The following is a 20,736-nucleotide window of genomic DNA, read 5'->3' on the forward strand; positions in this document are numbered from 1 at the left end:
TGCACATGAAACACAAATCCTGGACCTGACTTCAAAAACTTCACATACATTTCAAAGTTTCACTGTACAACACACTTTTTGTTTTTTTCATACAAAAACTGTTATATTTATTCATTAATTGGTTGAGAGCAGATTGTCCTAAAAATTTTCCCAAGTATGTGCAGATGTCCGTTAAAAAGCAATTTGACTTGAACTTGTGATTTGCATTCCATGCGCATGCTGCTGTTTTTGGGGGACCCGCTCCCTCTGTAGATATAAAGGGCTCATTCTAAACTAACGAAAACACAACATTTCTTATTGCCCGGTGATTATACACTAATGAAAACATACTTGAGTATGTTTGAGTATCATGCTCCACTTTTGCCAATTCCGTTCCGCTAGGTGCCACCAGAGACGGTTTAGAAACCGTAAGTTACAGGACATCTTTAATGCCACTAAATTTTACACACTGCACCTTTAAATACCAGGGCAACGTTTTCCCTCGTTTACAGACACGCCCTTTAGATGTCTGAGTACCCCATTAACAAATATTGCAACAAACACACTATCAAGAGTAATTCGCATTGCTTTATTCGTTTTAACATATATGAGTGTTTACCTTAATGCAAGGTAGTCGTTAGACATGGGCCGAGAAGCTTGTCTACGACGCAGAAACCTCTTTTTCCAGTCAGGCAAATCGTCAGGCACCTGGCAGTAACCCTGACAACACAACAGGGTCCTTCGTTTAGCGCCAGTTTGGATTTTCTCCCTCGCTCTACTCTGTGTGAGGTTTGTAAATATGTGCCTAATGTGGCATTTTTATCAAATATAACTGAAATTTTTCTATATAGCTACGTGTAGTGTTAATTACTGGCATACAAGCAATATATTGACGTGTTGGACGTGACTGTAAAAATCAGTCAAAGCTGCATTAAAGCTGGTAAAGGACGCGAAGTTGTTTCTTTACATCCCGGGGTAAGTTGGCTGTCAGATATTAACTTAAACATAACTAAATACAGTATATGGTACTTAATGGTTTAATTAGGTCATTCACGAAGAACATTTTAACATGTGTGACTTTATTGTTTACCACGTTAGACGTTGAACTGTGTCTCTCTAACTCTTTAAAAATTAAATGGGCTTGTTGAACCAAGTCAAAGGGTTTTCTAAGGCTAAACCTGAATCTAATACTGAACTTATCTCTTTCAAATAGATTGATCATAAGTTTTGCCTGCACAGCTTTTTAGTGCTGGACAGACACTGTTTGCAGGGCATTATACACAGCCGGTATGGTGCTGCCATACAGGAAAATAACTTATCACCACAGGTTTTTGTCACTATGCTCTGTGCTTTCAAAAGGCAGTGGTGTAACAATGATGAAACCAAGCTAGATATAAAATAAATGTTGCAGCACATTTTTATGTGGTGAAAGCAATTCCTCAGAAAGTTAATACAAGTACAGTGTCATTTTTTGCTTTTCTTTAGAAAATAGTGGGCTCAGACAGGACTTAATCTATAGTCAATAATTTACAATAGTATGCCATTTAATATAGTGTAATGTAGTGTAATTAAATCCTTGCTCATGTAGAGAACATAAGAATTAGATTTTTGTTATTAGTGCAAGAAGATACACTTATCCACATTTCAAGTGGCATCAGAGCGTTGGGATAATATAAAGCCAAGTATGTGAAATATGGGGAAAATGCACAGTTTAATATGAAACTAAGTATATGTTCTGTAAACTACGAGTACCATGTCTAGAACACATCTGAACAAAAATTTGGGTCGTAACGAAGAAAATAGTGTAAGTACTGGTGAACATCACGTCACTCATCTGTACATTTTGAGTCGAAAACCTTATGTACTTGCAAATACTCTTCACTTATGAAGCAAGACGTGACTGTGCTTTTCAAGCTGTTTAACCTTAATTGTGTGTCAGCTAAACTCTTAAGGCTCAGACTGTCTTGAATAGTTTGGTGAAATTTGAAGTACTGAATTATATTGCAAAGATTAATTTGTTTCTTTTTCCTAGAGAGAGAGCAGGGCAGGCATGTAGAGCTACAATTAATTTTACAATACCAGCTCTCATTTATTCTCAAGTGTCATTTACAATAAGTGTCTGTCTGCCTTTCTGTAGGTCGCCAGGTCATCTGAAATCAGCCTTACTGTTAACATCCCAAAAATGGACAGTAAGTACAGTAGTATTGGATTTAAAACACTCAAGAATACAACTTTATTAGTAGCTCAAGACATAAGTCATGTCTTCTCTGTCCAGGTGAGGATGATCTGGACATTTTGACGTCACTGCTGGCTGAGAGCGAGGGCGTCGGAGAGGAACAGGAAGGTCAGCAGCAGGCAGACGACTTGGATGACCTGTTTGACAACGATGATGAGGAAGAGTACAAAGAGGGCGTCGAGGAGGAAGGACAGGATGTGGAGCCAGAAGAGGCGTTGTTAGAACTCTTTGGAGATGTAGATGACATTGAAAATGAAGAGAGAGACTCTGCTAAAGGAAAAGAAAGTGGAGGAGAAGCCTCTGAGAGCCTTAACAGGTCCAAGGAAGATTTACAAGGTTTGTGCTGCAGCAGTTTCACTTTTAATCTGCTTCTAGTTGATGTAAACTGTAATGTAGTTCAGTTAAAAGTTGCTTGTTGGGTCTTGTTCACGATCGGATCCTCATGTCTTCAGAGGAGTTGAGGCGGATGCAGGAGCAGATGCAGAGGTTGCAGCAGCAGCTGGAGGCGAGCCAGACGGTTCCCACCTCATCCTCCACAATCAGGACTGCAGGGAGCTCTGCTGGTCCCAAACCAACGACCCCCAAACCAAAACCTCCCCAAAAGCCCATTTCCAAAGTGACCCAGGCTAAACCAGCTGCTACCACACAGAAGACCAAGACGCAAGCAGGTAAAACTTTTACCTGCTTGGCTTGCAGAAGTGGCCACTTTTGCTATTTTATTTTACAGATAAAGTGCAGAAGCAATAGCTAAAGACACAGTGAAATAGCTGCACATAAATGCAATAAAAAAGTTATGTGCCTCTGCTTCCTTTGTCTTACTCACACAGCATCTTCATCCACTCCAGTCAGAGGAGGAAACCTGAAGCTCCAGGAGTCCTCTGACTTCTCTGCTCAGCTGAACATCGCTGACTCCTTCAAATCCAAACCGAGAGTAGCTCACCAACCCAAACCCAGCACTTCACCAGGTATAACTTACACCGAATATTTACACAAACAAGAATTCCTGAAATAGCTCTGTAGCCCATTACATATGTTTAAAATGCTTCATGTACATTTATCTGAGAGTATTTTCGTCACTGTTTACTCATCAGAAGACAGAGGACCACTGGTGGAGATAAAGATCGGCAGCTCCTTCCAGCCAGTAGAGAGCACCAGCAAGGTCACCAATCCTCTGCGTTCCCCTCCAGCCTCTCAGAACAGACCGGGTCCAGCTGTATCAACAGGACAGCCTAAACCCGCTTCTCTTCCTCCTCTTCCTAAAGACGTGGCTGTTGAGAGATACTCCGGACTGCGGCTCAGGTCAGGACACTGAAATACAGAAAAATCCTGAATTTGACACACACGCACACAAATCCAGGTTTTTCCGTCAAGCGTTCCAGTCTGAATCTGGACTTTTTCCTTGTTTCAGAAAACCACGAGTTTCCTCCTGCGATATGGACCGCAAGATGGCGGACCGCCGTCTGATCCGTCTGTCGCAGGTGCCGGAGCGTTTGACTCGGGAGAAGCTGGAGGACGTCGACTGGGTGACCTTCGCCGTGCTGGTCAGCAAGGCCACGCCACAAAGTAGCAGCAGTGTAAGTCTATGCCCTTGATTGTTGATGGTTCCCTGCATCACTGACTACCCAGATCATAAAATGAAAACACTGTGCCGACTAACTACTTCCACCTTGCAGGGCAAAACCTTCAGCATCTGGAAGCTGAACGACCTCCATAACCTGGAAGTGTTTGTGTCACTCCTCTTGTTTGGGGAAGTCCACAAAGAGCACTGGAAGACCGAGCCGGGCACCGTCATCGGACTGCTCAACCCGAACCCCATGAAACAGAAAGACGGATATGACGGGGTGAGCACACAGTCTGCACCCAATCTTAACGTCCAGTTAATCACTAGTATAGTTTGCCACTTTATTAATGTGTGAGATAAAAGCTTAAGTTTGCACTAAAACAGCCTCCAGAACCTTCATCCTCAGGTCCCTTTAACTGCCTCTAGTCATGCAATGAAGAAGAAGTAGAAAAAATAGACCCAGGAGAGGAAGAATGAAAAGCTAGTTGCCTGTCAGAAACTAAATCGGGATGAAAGTAATTTAATTTGCAATGATGAATCTCAATTTCTTTCATGCACTGCAGATTTAAGCACCAGTAAAATCACTGCAGTTGTTCTTTTTATTTTTCAGACCTCACCACCTCTATGTGTAGAAATTAGAAGACTGCAGTGATTAAAGTTTCTAAACCAGGTGACATTTCTTCCTGTCTGGGTTAGAAGTAAATTGCGTGTCACTGTCGGCTCATTAGTCTTGAAAATGAACAGTTTTTACGAGCAGTAAAGTGATAACCTTGCTTTTTTTATCTTTTATTGAACACTTGATTTTTTTAATTTTATTTTGCTCATTAACTGGTTTGGCAGCTGAAGTGTTTGCCAATTAAAGCAGAGAACAGACTGTTGGGTTGCTGGTGTCAGCATAGCACGACAAACCGAAATGTTAAGAGACGGATGTGGTGAGGAAGGCCAAGGAAAGCTGTTCACAACTACGCACGCGCACACACACACACACACACACACACACACACACACACACACACACACACACACACACACTTACCACCCACAGATGGCATATTTTGCAACAGTATTACAATATATTTTCTTTTAAAAATATCTTTTAGAACTATCGTTATATTATATTTTAGAACAGTTATTTTCATCGTTGATTAATCTGCAAATGATTGTCTTGATTAAACACATTGTCTATAAAATGTCAGAAAAAAACAAATAATAAATAAATGAAAATAATCGTTATATGCAGCAGTATTGTAATTTTGTTTTACAATCATTTACAATGATAGAAAACAGAGAAAATAAGCAAATTCCCACACTGGAGAAGCTGTAACAACAACAATATAAATCTATAAAACAAATACAATAAGAAGTGTAACAGTCACAAATGGCTCTCAGCTGTAAATATAAGACATTTGAATAAATAAGGCATCAATGAAAAGTGCTTTTTTTATATATACATTGTATTTTAGTTGATCATCACTTGTTAACACCCCTACGTGTTGAACGTGTGCAGGTCAGCCTGACGGTGGATCACCCACAGAAGGTGCTGCTGTTGGGTGAAGCTCAGGACTACGGCACCTGCAAGGCCATGAAGAAGAACGGAGACCCTTGCTCTCAGATCGTTAACTTGGTGAGTCCATCCTCTCCTGCTACACGTTACCCCCGCGCTTTGAGTTCCGTTTGTATATCCGTATTCCTTCCTGCAGTACGAGTGCCAGTTCTGCCAGTATCACGTCAAAGCCCAGTATAAAAAGATGAGCTCGAAGAGGGCCGAGCTGCAGTCATCGTATTCTGGAAAAGCTCCCAACAAGGTGAAGGGGAAGGGCGGCGGCGGCCTGAGGGAACGTCTGTGTCAGGACGGTTTCTACTACGGCGGCGTGTCCTCACCTGCCTGCGCCGCATCGCTGTGAGTGCAAGTTCTTGCAAATGTGTTTTTCTTTGCCTCGAAAATGTTTCTTAGAAAAATCCAGGTCAGTCAGTCATTGAGAAATACTTAAGTCATCTTGATTCACAAATCTTTTTATAGTTTTCAATGAATAATTATTATTGTTAGATGATAATAATGAAAGCACCTATGTATAGGATCTAAAAATGACAATAAACTCTTAGTAGCTGTATCAAAAAGAGACACTTTGTGTGTATGTGTGTGTGTTGCAGAACGGCAGCCAAACCGAACAAACCCGTACAGAAAACTCTGGATAAGCTTTTTGTGAAAGGCTCGGCTCAGCACATCAGTCAGGCCAAGAGGCTGGGTAAGGACTGGTTGTCTCTTTGTCAACTCAGATGTACTTTATACAACTTTGATATATTCTTTTTTTCATCACTGTAATCTTAACTGTGAAACATAAAGGATGTATTTTGCGGAACCCACTTTCTCATAACATGCTTTTATCTACTTTTTTCTAGCTGTTTGAAATGCATGACCTCCAATTAAGTTGTGCACATGTTACAGTTTGATTTTTAATGACTGAAGAGAGAAAACACTGAACCATTAGCTGTTTTTTCTGATTCGGTTTCATTGTGTGTGTTTTTTTTTTTTTTTTCTTCTTCTTTTTTTAGTCATGCAGTCCGGTGAGGTTTCAGGTTGTTCAGATGAATTCAGGGGCTTGATGTCAGTGCCGACACCTGGAGCTCTGCAGCTCAAGAGACACCTGGCTCAGGACAGCCAATCAGGTAAAGAACGTGGTAATATGTCATCGCCTTTGAGTGCTCTGCTGGTTTAGAGTTTAGCTTCAATATCAAACCATTGTTCAGTTAAAGAGTTGTGGATTAAGTCACTGCATCAAAAACACTCACAAATTAAAATAATTACAATCAAAACCTTTATTGAAATACCTTTTATAAAAGCTAAAAATAGCCACTTGTACACTTGATTGTGAGGCACAAAATTTGAGAACAAGTTTTTTTTTTTTTTCTTTCTGTCTTAAATCTGTTTTCCATCCTCAGCCGCCAAAGCTGCAGCTGGAGCTTCAGTTCAGTCAATCTCAGCGTCCGACCTGCTGAAACAGCAGAAACAGAGGCAGCGGGAGCTTCTGGAGAGCCGTCGGCAGAGGGCGGGGGAGATCCAGAAGAAGATGCTGCAGAGCTCAGCTGGGGCCAGACCTGGATCATCCTTACCGGGCTCGGGTCTGATATCCCCGAAAGCCGCTTCTGAGGTCCCCAAGGCCAACCAAAGCCCCGCAGCTCCCAACACCCCCACCCTGGGCCGAGGCTTCTCAGAGGGTGAAGACATCCTGTTCTTTGACAACAGCCCACCTTCAGCACCCGCTCGCAGCGCTCTCAGCCTATCAGCTGCCAAGCTGGCTGCTCTGAAGAAGCTGAGAGCCAAAGGGGCGGGGCTTAAAAAAGAAGACCCCAACGCCGTGAAGAGGAAGAGGTGTGACGACAGTGAGATCATCACCCGGGTGGAGAAGAATCTGACCTCACCAAATGGTACACACACACTTCATTCAGACTTTAATCTTCTGATTTTTTTTTATAATTCAGTTTTTTTTTTCCTATTTTGAGGCATTTTTCTTTTTCTGCTTTTGCTCTATTGTTTTTACTTCCTATAATTAAATGACAACATACTCTTTTTGTATTTAAATTTAAATTTGAAACATTTTTATCACCTGTCCTTTGACTCACCTGTGCAGGAGAATCGTCCAGTAATGAGGATGAGGAGCCGGCTCAGAAGAAGAAGAGAGATCAACTCCGTTACATCCAGTCGGAGGAGTTTCAGAAGATCCTCAACGCCAAATCTCGCCATGGAATCGTACTACAGGCGGTATGACAAGTGACACAACATACTGGCAACACACTGATAAACTTATTTTTCTCGACCCAATTTACAGTTGTTCATACAGTAGATATAAGTCTGATCTGATTTCCTCCTTGTTTTCTGCAAATCATTTCAAGCATAGTTATGTGTGCGAGTTAAAGAAGTTGCTTTTTAAATCTCATCTCTCTCAGGCGGAGTACCAGCTGCAGGAACGCTACTTTGATGCTCTGGTGAAGAAGGAGCAGATGGAGGAGAAGATGAAGGGCATCAGGGAGATGAAGTGTCGTGCCGTCAGCTGTAAAAAGGTACAACTTGCAACCTAAATTTACCCCTATTTGGGATAAAATAACTAATAAAATAAATAATAGCATTGTGGAGATGGTTTGTAGCCCCCGACTGTCTCTCAAAAGTTTGAAAAGTAAGCTGTTATTTCCCATGTTCCCTTGCTTCCAGTGTAATTACACTTACTTTAAGCCGGCGGATCGTTGTGTGGAGGAGAATCATAATCTGAGGTGGCACGACGCCGTAAAACGTTTCTTCAAATGTCCCTGTGGACAGAGAGCCATCGCTCTAGACAGACTGCCAAACAAACACTGCAGGTAAGACTCAGACTGTCTCTCTTGCTCTTGTCATCTGTTTCAAGGCTCCCCTGTGATCATAGAATATATCAAAATATTATGCATGTTTTGAGAGGTTTAATCTAGACAGAAAGGATAAGAGAATTTGATTAATTCTATATGGAAGTTGAAGAATATTCATTTTACAAATAGGTCAGGTCAAGTCATGCTTTGTCAGCGTACAAAGTATGTAGATTTTTTTTCTTTCATGTCTTTCTCTTCTGCTGTAATAATTCATGTTCTTTTATCTTTTCAGTAACTGTGGTCTGTTTAAATGGGAGCGTGACGGGATGCTGAAGGTAAAATTTCTTTCTGTTGCATAGTTTTCTTCTCACTGGAGACATTTTTTTTCCACATTTTACACTTTCGTAGTGAAAGACAACTGAGAGGATGTTTCTCTTTTTGTTTTATCGCAGGAGAAAACAGGACCAAAGATCGGCGGAGAGCTTCTGCAGCCTCGAGGAGAGGAGCACGGCAAGTTCCTCCACAGCAAGTAAAAGCACCTTCATCTTCCTCAGCCTTGACGATGCCTTCATCAGTCGCAACTGCACACAGCTGGTCACCGTTACACTATGAATTATGTTTTTAAATGTAGATATTGTTTTTTTTATTGATTATGGATACTTGAATGTCTGATTATATTGGCTATGCTGGAATTACGCTGATTAAAGTAATAATTTGTAACATTTCATGGGAAATGTCTGTGTTTCTGTTCTGCTTGACTCTATAAAACATAGTAATGATGAAAACCTGAGTGAACAGGAGTTTGCTGCAGATCTGGAAAAAAAATAAATAAATATATATATATATATATATACACACATAGAAAATAATAGTATGATGGCAAACATTAAAATCATGTTTATTCTTAAAATATCAACATTAGGTCACTTTTTATGTTTTGTGACTGAACAGTAATGATTGGTTGATCTATTTAGAGATGAGCTTAAAGGATAGGTTTGTCGTTTTTCAAGTCTGTTAAATCAATCATCAGGAGTCCAAATGAACATTGAAACAGTTTTGCATGCTCTAATAATTCCTCCTCTTCATACTGACTATTAGAAGATCCTCTCTGAATGCTCATAAAGTGGATATTTTCCCCACTTACAGTCTTTAGTAAAAAAAAAAAAAAAATCCTCTGTTTCCTCAGACAGTGTTTCCCTGTTGAGCTGTGGTGGAAGTATAGTGACAAAAAGAGTGACTTTGGCACTAAAAAGACTGTTACATTGAAAGATATCTACTTGATGTGACTCACTTGAATCCTCATATTGGCTTCAAATAAACTTTTAAATACATTTTTGCACAGAAGGAGGACTGTGGATTTTGTCCCCCATCACTTACATTATAAATACATTATGAAGGGATCTCTTAGTGGCCAGTATGAACAGGAGAAATGATTACAGCAAGGAAAACAGGTCAGTGTTCACTTGGGCACCTGACAATTGTTTTAGGACAGACTTGAAAAATTGTGAACCTGTCCTTTATATGTAAAATAAGTTTTAAAAAAGCAAACCTTTCATACTGCAAACCTTACATTTGCAGTATGAAAAACAATGCGTTCCTCATCGTAAACATTCCTCACAAACTCCGGAAATAAAAAATGTGTGGAATTCTTGGTCCTACTATGTCTTTTCTGCTGTGCAGCATGTGATTTGTTTCTGGTTTCTTTGGAACAACTGGGTGGTGGTAGGATGAGTTGTGGTCTGTCTGCACCACTGCTGACAGAAGAGAGCACCACTAATTAATGGTAAGAAGATGAGATGTGTTCAACATTAAATCCAAACATGATGTCACAATTTAGCTATGTGAAAAAATTACATTTGATTAAAGGCACGTAGCTTTTTTTTATGCTATTGATGAGCTGTTAACCTTTATAGCGACTTGCCATTCTACCTCCTGCACTTTGTTAAGTAAACACCTTAAAGGGAAGAATCCAGCCTTAAACAAAAAAAAACACTCATGATAAACTTGATCTTTTTTTTAATTCACTGCAGGTTGTGATTATTGATTCTTCACGTAGACGATGTCACATCCATGACTGGATAGTAACCTGAGAGCAGAAAAAGTTTCAGCAATCTAAACATGTTAAGTGCTGGGTTTTTTTTTTTTTGCTTTATTTTTTTTTAGAATCTCAGGATTTATTCCTGGTGTCAAAATCTTTCATCAAAGTTCAGCAGTCTTACAGGCAGAAATGCATCAGAGAAGAGATGGTTATTTCTACATCCCTGAAATGCAAAGCATATTCAAAGCAGGTTGAGTATTGACAAAAGGAGAATAGTGATCATAATAGACACCTATGCAGTGGAATGATCACACCTTCAAGGTATTTATTTGCTCTACAGCTAACCACATTTGATGAGATGGAATATGGAAATATGTAGAGACAGGCTGCTGTTATACCACTAAAGTACACATTTCTAGCAGAACATTACAGATGATTTATGATTACTTATTATATAGAGATTATGGAAATATTACCACTTCTAACGAGGCCATTACTGTTCTGTATTTTTCTAGCTGAAGGGAATTTGGTTCAAGGGGACTGAACCAGTCTCCAGTGTCAGGACAAACATCCTCTTTAACACACTCCATGTGCTGGAGTGATGATTTGTGGCCAGGTGGCGCTCGCTCAAGTCTCTTGAGCCAATCCACATATGGCCATGAACAGGGAAATTCTGAGGTGGAATCATAGTATAGAGACAAAATAAGGTTTTTGGATCTGAAACTGTGTGATTAGCAAGCACAGAGCGCCATGCCACATCATTTCATAGGGTTTAATTTGAGCTCCTTATCCTGTTGCTGCCCCCCCCCCTTTAACCTCCTTTCTCCTTTGCCTAGTTTATGTCTAATATTTCCACTCTGGAATGTGGAATTCACTGCAGCCTGATGACTTTTGCAGCTCACCTCATCTTCTCCTTTATTCCACACTGCCTTCCTCCCTTTAAATACTCCAAATACCAGATGGAGCTAAAACACATCAGTGGTCTGCGAATCAGGAAACTTATGTTTATTTGACATTTTGACTTAAATACATGAAGTCAGTTTCTCTCCCCTCTCCGGCAAAAAGAATTAAATTCTGAATGTAAAAGATTTATTGCTGCTAACGGCTCAGACTAATATTAACATATAGCTTTTATGTACATGTAAAAGGCAGTAGAAACAAGCATGCAAAATATATAGCCTCCATTTATTATAAAGATAAGCTTACAGTACAAAGTGGGAAGAAAAAAATACAGAGATGACTTTTAGCACTTGCTAACAATGGCTAACCAAGATCACCTTTGGCACAGGGGAAAGGTGATGACAGTATTAATGTACTGCTCAAATAAGAGGCGTTGTAACGTTAGCATGTCCCTCCATGTGACAGAGCACGCTCAGTGGAACCAGTGATGGCGAGGATAGAGACCGTCGTAGTGATACTCTCGCATCTGCTCAGTCGTCTCCCTCGATCTCTCATTTTGCTCTGTGGATTTAAAAAGAGTTAAATTAAGTAAAATGTAATCATGTAACCATGGACAACCAATTCTTGATAAAATATCAGTCCAATTCAGTTCAAATAGCTTTATTGGCTTGACCATGACAAAATATAGTATTGGGTAATAGTGTTAGTGTGTTAGCATTTAGCTAAGTGTACGCTATAGTGTTAGCAATGCTGTGTACTCATCATATTGTACAGACCATGATTACAAACAGCCAAGTAGTAAAAAATGTTCATATCAGTCACATAGTTATAATTCCATGTCAGAGGAGATAAGACTTTCTGATGGCTGTGATGTCTCCAACTTGGTGAAAACAACTACAGGTGTGTCAGCGAACTAGCTACTGACAAAATGGCTGCCAAGCCACTGGCACTGGCAGTTACATTTCAATCCAGTATTAACATTAATTTAATTAATTCAACCAATTAATACAGTTTGTTTCTTCTCTAACATCTCAATGACCAACTGCAAATATGTAAAAAGAAAAAAATAGATCATTTATGCTAACACACAGAGTTTTTTTCTTTGTTGTTTTTTCCCCATTTTACACACATGGAGTGAAAGTGACAATTAAATCCAGGGACAAAAATGTAGGTTCTTACATTTATGTCTTGATGTAAATTGACCAATGAGTCAGTTTCAGAAAAAGATGTGTTATGGTCGAGATCTTTTTCTAGCAGCTCATTGACCCAAACCACCCAAAATACTGTAAATCCGACATATAAAACCCAATCACAACTTTATGATGAGCAGTTCTTAGTTTAGAAACTGTTGTTACTGCAACTATATCACACCGGACAGACAACCGCAGGGAAGATTGTCAGCTTGGGTTTGGCCACAAATGGACACTTTGAAATGGTGTGGAGTCTTAGGCATGCTGCTCTGGCTCAACAGCTCGTGGGTGCCAAGACGTTCATTCAAGATCCAAAACTAAAGCTCTGTCTTCCCTCAATGTGTTTTCTCTTGTGAGGCCTCTCGTTACAGCTGACAATCAAGTAAATCACAGGTTTTCTGCAAGGATCAACAAAGGTTAGCCCTCACGACAAGACATGATACAAAGTTGCCAATACAAAGTCTCTGCGTCATCTTTGTATTTCATCCAGTGACTCTGAGCACAGTGATTTTGAGAAACACTCAATGTTAAGTCTTCTTCAGCTCCCTGTGGAAAATAAGTGATCGATGGAGGATTATTTGTCTATTATTTCACAGAGTTTGGAACCAATTTCTGTTTTGTCTCTCTGCCATCTTGTCATTGAAGCAATTCAGTGATTCTGCCCTCAATTCAAAGGAACACATGAGTCTAGAAGAAAACATTTAAAGATGAACTCTCAAGATACATAAAAACACACTACTTTGAATAATAATTGGTGTCTGATATAGGTTGTTACAGTTTAATTAACTAGTTAAAAATTCTTAAAATGGCATCTACTCCTTCCTGTAAACATAGTTAATTTTAACAGTTTAACTGCTGGACATAAAACAACTCCTACTTTCCACATCACACTTGTGTAAGTCGCATACTGGACCTCGATTGGCTTCTTCTTCTTCGAAACTAGTTGTGATGTCACAGATCATGCTTGTAAGTACACGCCTTAAAGTCACATTTTCGGTGAGCTCAGAGAATCTTTCCTCCTTCAGCAGATTAATTTAAGAAAAGTTCTCTACTGTCATACTTGGCACAAGCATCCTACTGCATAGTGAAGCTTAAACATCACTGTCAGGTGACAAAAAGAAAAACACATTTTTGACTGGAGGGGGATTTTAACATAGAACCAAAAGCAGTTAGGTCCGGGTCTTACCATCACGCTCCTCCTCAACGTAGTTTTCAAACTCGTGTCTTTGCTCCTCATTGTGCTCCCTCCTGTGCTCATTGTTTGACATCCTCACCCTCTGCTCAGCTGTGGAGAGAAGGAGGGAAAGGAGAGCTGAAGGGTAAGCCAATCATTTTGTCTGTATACACTCACTTGTGATACTAAAGAAGCAGGTGGAGCCACTTCTGTTCTTTCCTAAAACACCATTAAACTTTAAACTCTTCTTTCCTCTTACTTTTCACGCACACAAATTAAGATTATGGAGCTCAGCTCTTTGTTGCCATTTGTCATGAACACCTGACTGAACTGCAAAATGACACCACTGCAAACTTGACAACTTTTTCTCTAGATGTAGTTGTTTTCAGGCACGCTCTTAAAAAATCAAGATATTTAATGATCGAAATATAGCACCTCAATCCGATAAATTGTTGGTATGTAAATTTGAATCAGACATCGAATGATGACTTCATCAATGGGATTCTCAGTGATGTAACATCTGCTGAACCATTAGATTATTGGACAACCTCAACACCAGAACCAACACGGGGTAAAATTGACTCCAAAATCTGATAAATGTTTTAAATAAAACATTGATAATTACAACCAAGGTTTCATATCAATACATAGGGTATAAGTCTAGTGAGGTGTTAAAACAAATAAATGAGGGAAACCCATACTACTTACTGTAATGTATTGGAAAATTTGTGGTAACACCTACACCTCCCTCTTGCTCCTTCATTGCACAAAACCAAACATCCCCACCCATGCGGGCACAGGGCAGCTTCTGTATACATTAGACATTACTATTCAGTCTGTGTTTTTCTTAAAGTCTCACATTTAACAACAAAAAGCTGTAGGGATTACATCACAACATTTATGTAAACACGCAGACTTGCATCTACTCTGCAAACGTATTTTCCGTCCAAATGGGCCAGTTATTTGGAGCTTAGCTGTAGAATATATGGCTCACGTCGTAACTTTAATTTCTGCACCCTCACACACAAACCTCACATGTAAACCTGCTTCCCGGTAAACAGGTCCCAGTTTCTTCCAATTTCTTTCTGATTTTCTTGAATGGTTGTTAAAGCTGCACAAAGCTGCTGTGTTTAGAGTTTGAAAAAGCTCTCAATAATCTCAGTCACAGAATCCGAAAAAAAAGTCTAAATAAGTTTATTTTCTCATTACAGTATCCTAAATTGTTAGCAGAAGGCCTAGTCTTGTTTCAGGGGTGTGTAAAGAATTACATCCTTTTTTTCTTTCCCTACCTTTCCTTAACCTCATTAGAAAGAGATATGACGGGAAAAACATATCTGAAAAAAGACAAGTGCACTGAACTCACAACAGGTTATGTAATCGTTCAACATCTGTTGGAGATATTGCATATACCTGATTTATGTGTCTCTACAAGAGGCATTCTGTTTTGCTAAATTATATTAAAAAGGTTCTATGAACCCAAATGAGCTATGGTTGGCGATAGAGAGTCCAGACTGAGGCTATAACTATGCTAATTTGTGAATATGGAGCCCCTGAGCCTTGTATTCCTACCTCAACTTCTTTTGCATCACTTAAGTTGCAAAAAACAAGTCAATCTGTTATACACACAAACTCAAAACTGTCCCCTTAGGTTCTCATGAACCAGGTGGGCAAGGGACATAATCAACCTTTTTCTAAGTGTTTTATTTTTTTCTAAGAATGTGGGCCTGTTTGTTCAGAGCCCAGGCCCCATTTGGTGTTCTGATGGGCAGCAAATGACCCATAGTCTGTCTCTGGAGGTATGTTCAGTGGCACGCAAGGACTTCTCTGATAAGCCTTCCAGCATTTTCTGACAGAAAACAGATTAATTAACAGGGACCTGGTGGTGAAATGATGAAAATCACAGTAGTCAGCAAGCCATTTTCATGCTTCCATGTCAGATAAAGCATAAATTCTGCATTTACTTATCGAAGAACTATTTTGGACATAACAATGTAATGATATATGTTTGCAGGATTGTCCTGAAACAATTTGCATTTAAGTGTTTGTTCACTTGGTTTGAGGTGTTTTTGGCATTGTGTATCATACAGATGCTGGCAGTGGAAGAATGAGCTTATTGTACCGAGAAACAGAGAGAGAGCCTGCTCCATACTACCCTGTGACTCCTTCTGCAGCCTCCAGCTCGTGTGTGTGTGTCTCTCAGACTCGCATTTAAAGGCCGTTCTATAGAACAACACCTGCTTCAGTTTTCAGTCCTCTCTGTCTCTCTTTCTCTGTTGCACTTTCAAAACTTGCAGTTAAAACCTCAAACCATATCATTCTTAGAGTCCTACTACAAACCACTAAACCCAACGTTCCCTCACACACACATACACAAGCTCTATACAGGAGGCCAAGCCTGACATATTTAACTCAGTGTGGCTTCATAAATCACTCGGCACGGTTGGGGTGAATCAAGCTCACATAACCCCAAATATAAATAAACACTCATCCCCTCATCTCCAATCCACAAACCAAACTCTTCACTCATACTGCTGGTTTTCTGCCAGCAGAGATGACAGGAAACCCTTCCATTCATACTGGACAACTTACCTTGGAGCTCTGCATAGTATTGGACTGAGCGCCGACTGCGGCGTTTGAAGAAGTTAGAGGCCTCCGACTCAGGCATGAACACCTGCCGTGCTGCCCCTAAAGGTCAGATGTCAGAAGATGAAGATTACATATGGAGGACATGTGAAACAAAAGTTATGTGAAATTGTTAAAAACGTTGGGCACCTATCACCTTTAGGATCAGCTGCTTTTGAGTTGTCCCGTACGGCTGCACTTTTTACCGCGGTGGAAACTGAGAACAAAAGGAGAAATAATGATTTCTTGTCTTTACTTCAAAGTTTGCTCTTGTCTCTTTATCCCGTTGATAAGGAAGATGTATTTAAAGAATTGACACCAAACTTCATCATGACATTTTGATTAAATTATCCAAGCAAAAAAAGACTTACAAACCATCCTCTACAAGATACTGCTAAATGCTAACAGTTAGAAATCATGTCTTGAGTATGAGACAAGAGAAACAAAAGAAAAAACAAAAGAAGCGAGACGAAAAATATGTGATAGCTGAAAATACAGAGACTTAGTCCCATATTACAGAGGACCTATGTTGTCATAAATATATGGAAGGTTGTGAGGGCCACAATTGTTGCTTTACAAATTATTGATGTCAAGTCAAGTTTATTTATAGAACACATTAGAAAAACAACAAATGTTGACCAAAATGCTTTACAGAGAAATTTAAAATACATTTAAATGAAAACAAAAATAAATAGACAAATAAGTTTAAAAGACAAAATTAAAATGATCACTACTGTAATAATTAATGAAAAACAACTGTACAAAGGTGGGTCTTTAGCTGGGATTTAAAAGTGGCAACAGATGGGGAAGATCTGATAGCTAGGGGCAATCTGTTCCACAGTCTGGGTGTGGTAATGGAAAAAGCTTGGTCAAATTAAAACAAGATTACTATAGCCACAGCTATAATTTTTCTTAATTACTACAAATCACAGGATGTCTAGCTTTGCAAAGCCAGCTACCAAATTTCACTTTATCCTCTGTGGTATGCCAATTCAGATTGGTCTTGCTTATTATTATCACTATCTATGTCACACTCGATAATTCACTGATTAGTCAGGTCCATAGCTGTCGATATTAGTCGATTATTAGCAGATGTACTCCAGACTTGTATCTTGTAGTGAAAACTGAGCTTGTGAGTTTAAGATTCTCTGGAAGACTACTGGACATCCCTCAGCAAATTTGCAGCAAACATACTGTACTTACTTTCCTTATGTTCCCGTACATATCCCCGAAAATATAACTTAAAACTTAATGCAAATATGACCATTTAACTCAGTTGTACATGCAGTGCAACAAACAACATTTGTTTCGGAAAACACTAACTTCTACAATTTGATTCACACTGACCCCAATCAGCTCCCAGATGAGACTGCACAAACAATATGTGTCAAATTAATAAATTGAAATTTAAAAATAAATGAGGAAATTACAAGTAAACTCAATTATGACAATTATGAACAAGTCTAAGGTCATCTGTAAGACAGCAAAATACTACCAGATTTCCCAATATTAAAGGATGACAGCACATATCAGAGCTTAATACCCTCAAACCTATTTAATCTTCTCTATCTTCATCTCACTTAAGGATGTACCCAGAAATAACCCCCATCTCTCTCCCGTTCCTCCACACCCAAGCAAGGTACTCACTGGTGAGGATGAGGAGGGTGGTGAGCAAAGAGAGCACGATGACTCGGGTCCAGGACATCTTGAGAGAGGAAAGGAAGAACTCCACTGGACTAAACAGCACACCTACCTCAAATGAACTGAGAGAGGAGAGTAAGATGAGAGAGGGAAGGGAGTAAGGTGGGAAAGGCAAAGAGGGAGGAAAGGAGTGGGAGGAGGAAGAGGGACAGAAGGTCTCAGGGAGGAGAGAGCTACTGGAATTTCAATGGCCCAAGGGAAAAGAAGAAGAAAGCAAGGAGGAGGAGGAATGATGGCGTGAAGTGAAATGAAGCAAGAGAAAAGCGGAATAGGAACCAGGCTTTGGTGACTGATTTCAAAAATCAATCACTGTTAAAAAAGTTAAAAAGATTTGAACGGTGATATCCAGAAATCCTTGATGTTAGGAAATTGTTTAAAAAAAAGTACCTTGACATGAGGCCTCTTTGTTGCACTTATTGCTAGCTTAAAGTATCTCTTGTTACAATGATAAATTTGCTTTGTTCTAATGACGAAATGCTGTACTTAAACCAGCATTAATAGTGTTTTTTTAATTATTTTTTGTAAACATTGACATATTATCACGTCACACAGCCTTCTTTCTCCATTTCAAATATGTAATTGAGTCAGTGTTGGTATGTATGCAAAGAGGAAGGTGCACATTCCTCTCACTCATCCGATCAACATTTAGTTATTCAGCCATGAAGTTGTGATGTTTAAGAAAGGCTCATTCACTTGTGTTTAGTCTTTTTGCTCACACAGGTTTTTGGTAGGGGGACTTTAATTCCCTGACCTTCTTGACCCTTCAAGAAAAAGGAGTGCACTTCCCCTTTAAAATGTCTTTGTGAGTATTTTTTCCTGCTGTAATGTTAGTCAGTTCAAAAGAAGGTAATGTTTACTTGATTATTGACAATATGTATTTTTTATTGTGCCTCTTGAAGGGGTAAATTAGATTAATATTTTTTGTCACAATACAATTGAATACCATTTTACTCCAAACGAGGGGAGATTAATGCCACCTGAGTTAAAGTGGCACTTATTCCAGAGACCCTCCCTGATTGGCCACAGATAGCAGGTGACAGGGTTTGAAAGGTTTTGGAGGACAGCAAACCGGTTGGTCTGTTTTACCCTCTCCAGGAAAAATAGAGGACGGCCAGTGTTTTGTGGACTGTTTTTTCCACTAATTATCTGCAGATGATGAACCTAATGAAATTGATTTTGTTTCTCCTTTTTGGTGGCCAGGCTGAATACATTTTTCTATTCTAAAAAATCAATGCTTCCCACTCACACTACCAACCATCCTCAAGTGCAACATATCAGCTTAATGTGTAAAGCTGATGTTGCAAACTTGTTAGCAAACAGTTGCCTATTTACACATCCAGCAGACACAGAGAAACATTAGCACTCACCTGGGGGTCATTTTTACTGTTAGGCCTACTGTTCATATTGCTGTCAGGGGTTTGATGAATACATACATACATATATAATTGCACATCTTGAGACGATTAGAAATGCTGATGAGGCCTGTCCCTTACTAATAAAAGGATAGTGTATGTCACTTTTCCCTGTGTACATATATTTTATTTGGAATTGATAGCACACAGTTTGTTGTTAGGTTTCATAATTGTATAATCTTCCCAAATTATAGTCTCATTTCACATAACTATATAGTGTACTGTACATTCATGAAACTGGGAGGACACTACAATGTCTTTTGACCTTTTTATTTTGCGGTCGTCACTTGTCAGCTTGGAGCTTGGGAGAGAGAACAACAATGATTAATACATTATGTTACAGTCATGCTTACAGTGTGCATTGAAATCACTTCCCTTTCTAGTTTCAGGATTTCCAGGTCCAGTTGTATCTCTAGGTGTTTGGTGTACAGACATCCGACAGTTTGTGAATTCTGTAAAACACCTGTCAATTAGCACAGCAGGAATTGTGCATAATGTGGATTTCCTTTAGGCAATACTCACTATGTTTCAAGCCTCACTTTTTCAATTATCCTGGATTTCTGAATTCTGCTTTTGTGCAATAGTTCTCTGGAATCATGTTTCTGACCACAAGCAAGCATTGTTAGAAATGAAGACTTTGTGCTTCTGTTTCTAATTCTGTGAGAGTGAAAAGGGAACTCAGGATGGAATATAACCTGAAGTAACAGGCTGATCTGCTGCTTTTGTGACTACAGTAATCACACCAACAGACACAAACTACACTTTATTACTTAAATTTAAGTTGTTTCTCAGCGACAAGGCGACAAGGGCATTCTAAAATGTTGTTATGTAATATCTGTGGCTCCTCCAAAGTCACTCAGTGTCATTTTGAATGCTGGAAAGCAGCTTTCAGATGCATCACTTTGCTAACATTTGTTCAAATCATGGCACATATAATGTGTAATTTTTGTAAATGCGTTGACACAAATGAAAGCACATCTCTCACCACCAGCCAATCTCTTATCATTCAGGAGGTCAATGGCCCTTTTGTTAGATCAGGTTCATACAGCTTTCCATGTTATGTTTGTAGAGAAGCACAGTGTTTTGTGTATTTTCTGTATAAAGAGCATAACTGAGTTTGCTGGCCAAAGTTCATGAAGCTTGAGCTGGTACAAAGTGAGGTAAGTAGGTCAGTTAATAGTTTGAAGACTCAAAATCATTCCTGAATCCCCTGAAAAGACAAATAAGAAATAAAAAACCCTGCCCTGCAAACTTTGTGACCTCATTTATAATGTAAAGGTGTTGCAAAATACTCCCTACCTAAAGCACTATTAGATAATATAGAATTTAACAAACTGCTGGGCTCAGGGATACCTTTTATTGGCTTTACAACATATTCTATTGTGCATTGTTACTTGTCTCTATATACTGAATGGTGTATATTTACCTTGCAGGCATAGTGTGTGCAGGTATGAACATCTTGTCGCTGTACTGGACCCATTCATTATCGTTACTGGTATGAATGATCTCAGGGTTTAGCATACATACTTTATTCCACTAACCTGTGTTTAATTCTACAACATCCTGCAAACTACTGAACTATATGACG

General features: G+C 39.4%; 2 protein-coding genes across 2 annotated transcripts; one reads left to right on the forward strand and one right to left on the reverse strand.

Annotated features, from left to right (window-relative positions):
* The first annotated feature begins 542 nt into the window (after window positions 1–542).
* mcm10 (minichromosome maintenance 10 replication initiation factor) lies at window positions 543–8,836 on the forward strand. The gene is made up of 18 exons (XM_067582327.1): window positions 543–954; window positions 2,117–2,168; window positions 2,255–2,551; window positions 2,668–2,883; window positions 3,043–3,180; window positions 3,307–3,514; window positions 3,624–3,789; window positions 3,889–4,056; window positions 5,284–5,400; window positions 5,477–5,676; window positions 5,928–6,022; window positions 6,330–6,443; window positions 6,717–7,202; window positions 7,406–7,536; window positions 7,722–7,835; window positions 7,984–8,129; window positions 8,404–8,446; window positions 8,564–8,836. Exons 2-18 carry the CDS (start codon window positions 2,162–2,164, stop codon window positions 8,642–8,644), a joined length of 2,727 nt encoding a protein of 908 aa, XP_067438428.1. The 5' UTR covers window positions 543–954; window positions 2,117–2,161; the 3' UTR covers window positions 8,645–8,836.
* Window positions 8,837–11,139: 2,303 nt separating this feature from the next.
* ucmaa (upper zone of growth plate and cartilage matrix associated a) lies at window positions 11,140–17,837 on the reverse strand. Its single transcript, XM_067582097.1, has 5 exons — window positions 17,683–17,837; window positions 16,193–16,252; window positions 16,003–16,098; window positions 13,426–13,524; window positions 11,140–11,610 (listed from the first exon to the last, which is right to left on the reverse strand). Exons 1-5 carry the CDS (start codon window positions 17,738–17,740, stop codon window positions 11,522–11,524), a joined length of 402 nt encoding a protein of 133 aa, XP_067438198.1. The 5' UTR covers window positions 17,741–17,837; the 3' UTR covers window positions 11,140–11,521.
* Between the last annotated feature and the right edge of the window lie 2,899 nt (window positions 17,838–20,736).

This window comes from Thunnus thynnus, chromosome 23 (genome assembly GCF_963924715.1).
Source record: "Thunnus thynnus chromosome 23, fThuThy2.1, whole genome shotgun sequence".
Classification (NCBI taxonomy): domain Eukaryota; kingdom Metazoa; phylum Chordata; class Actinopteri; order Scombriformes; family Scombridae; genus Thunnus; species Thunnus thynnus.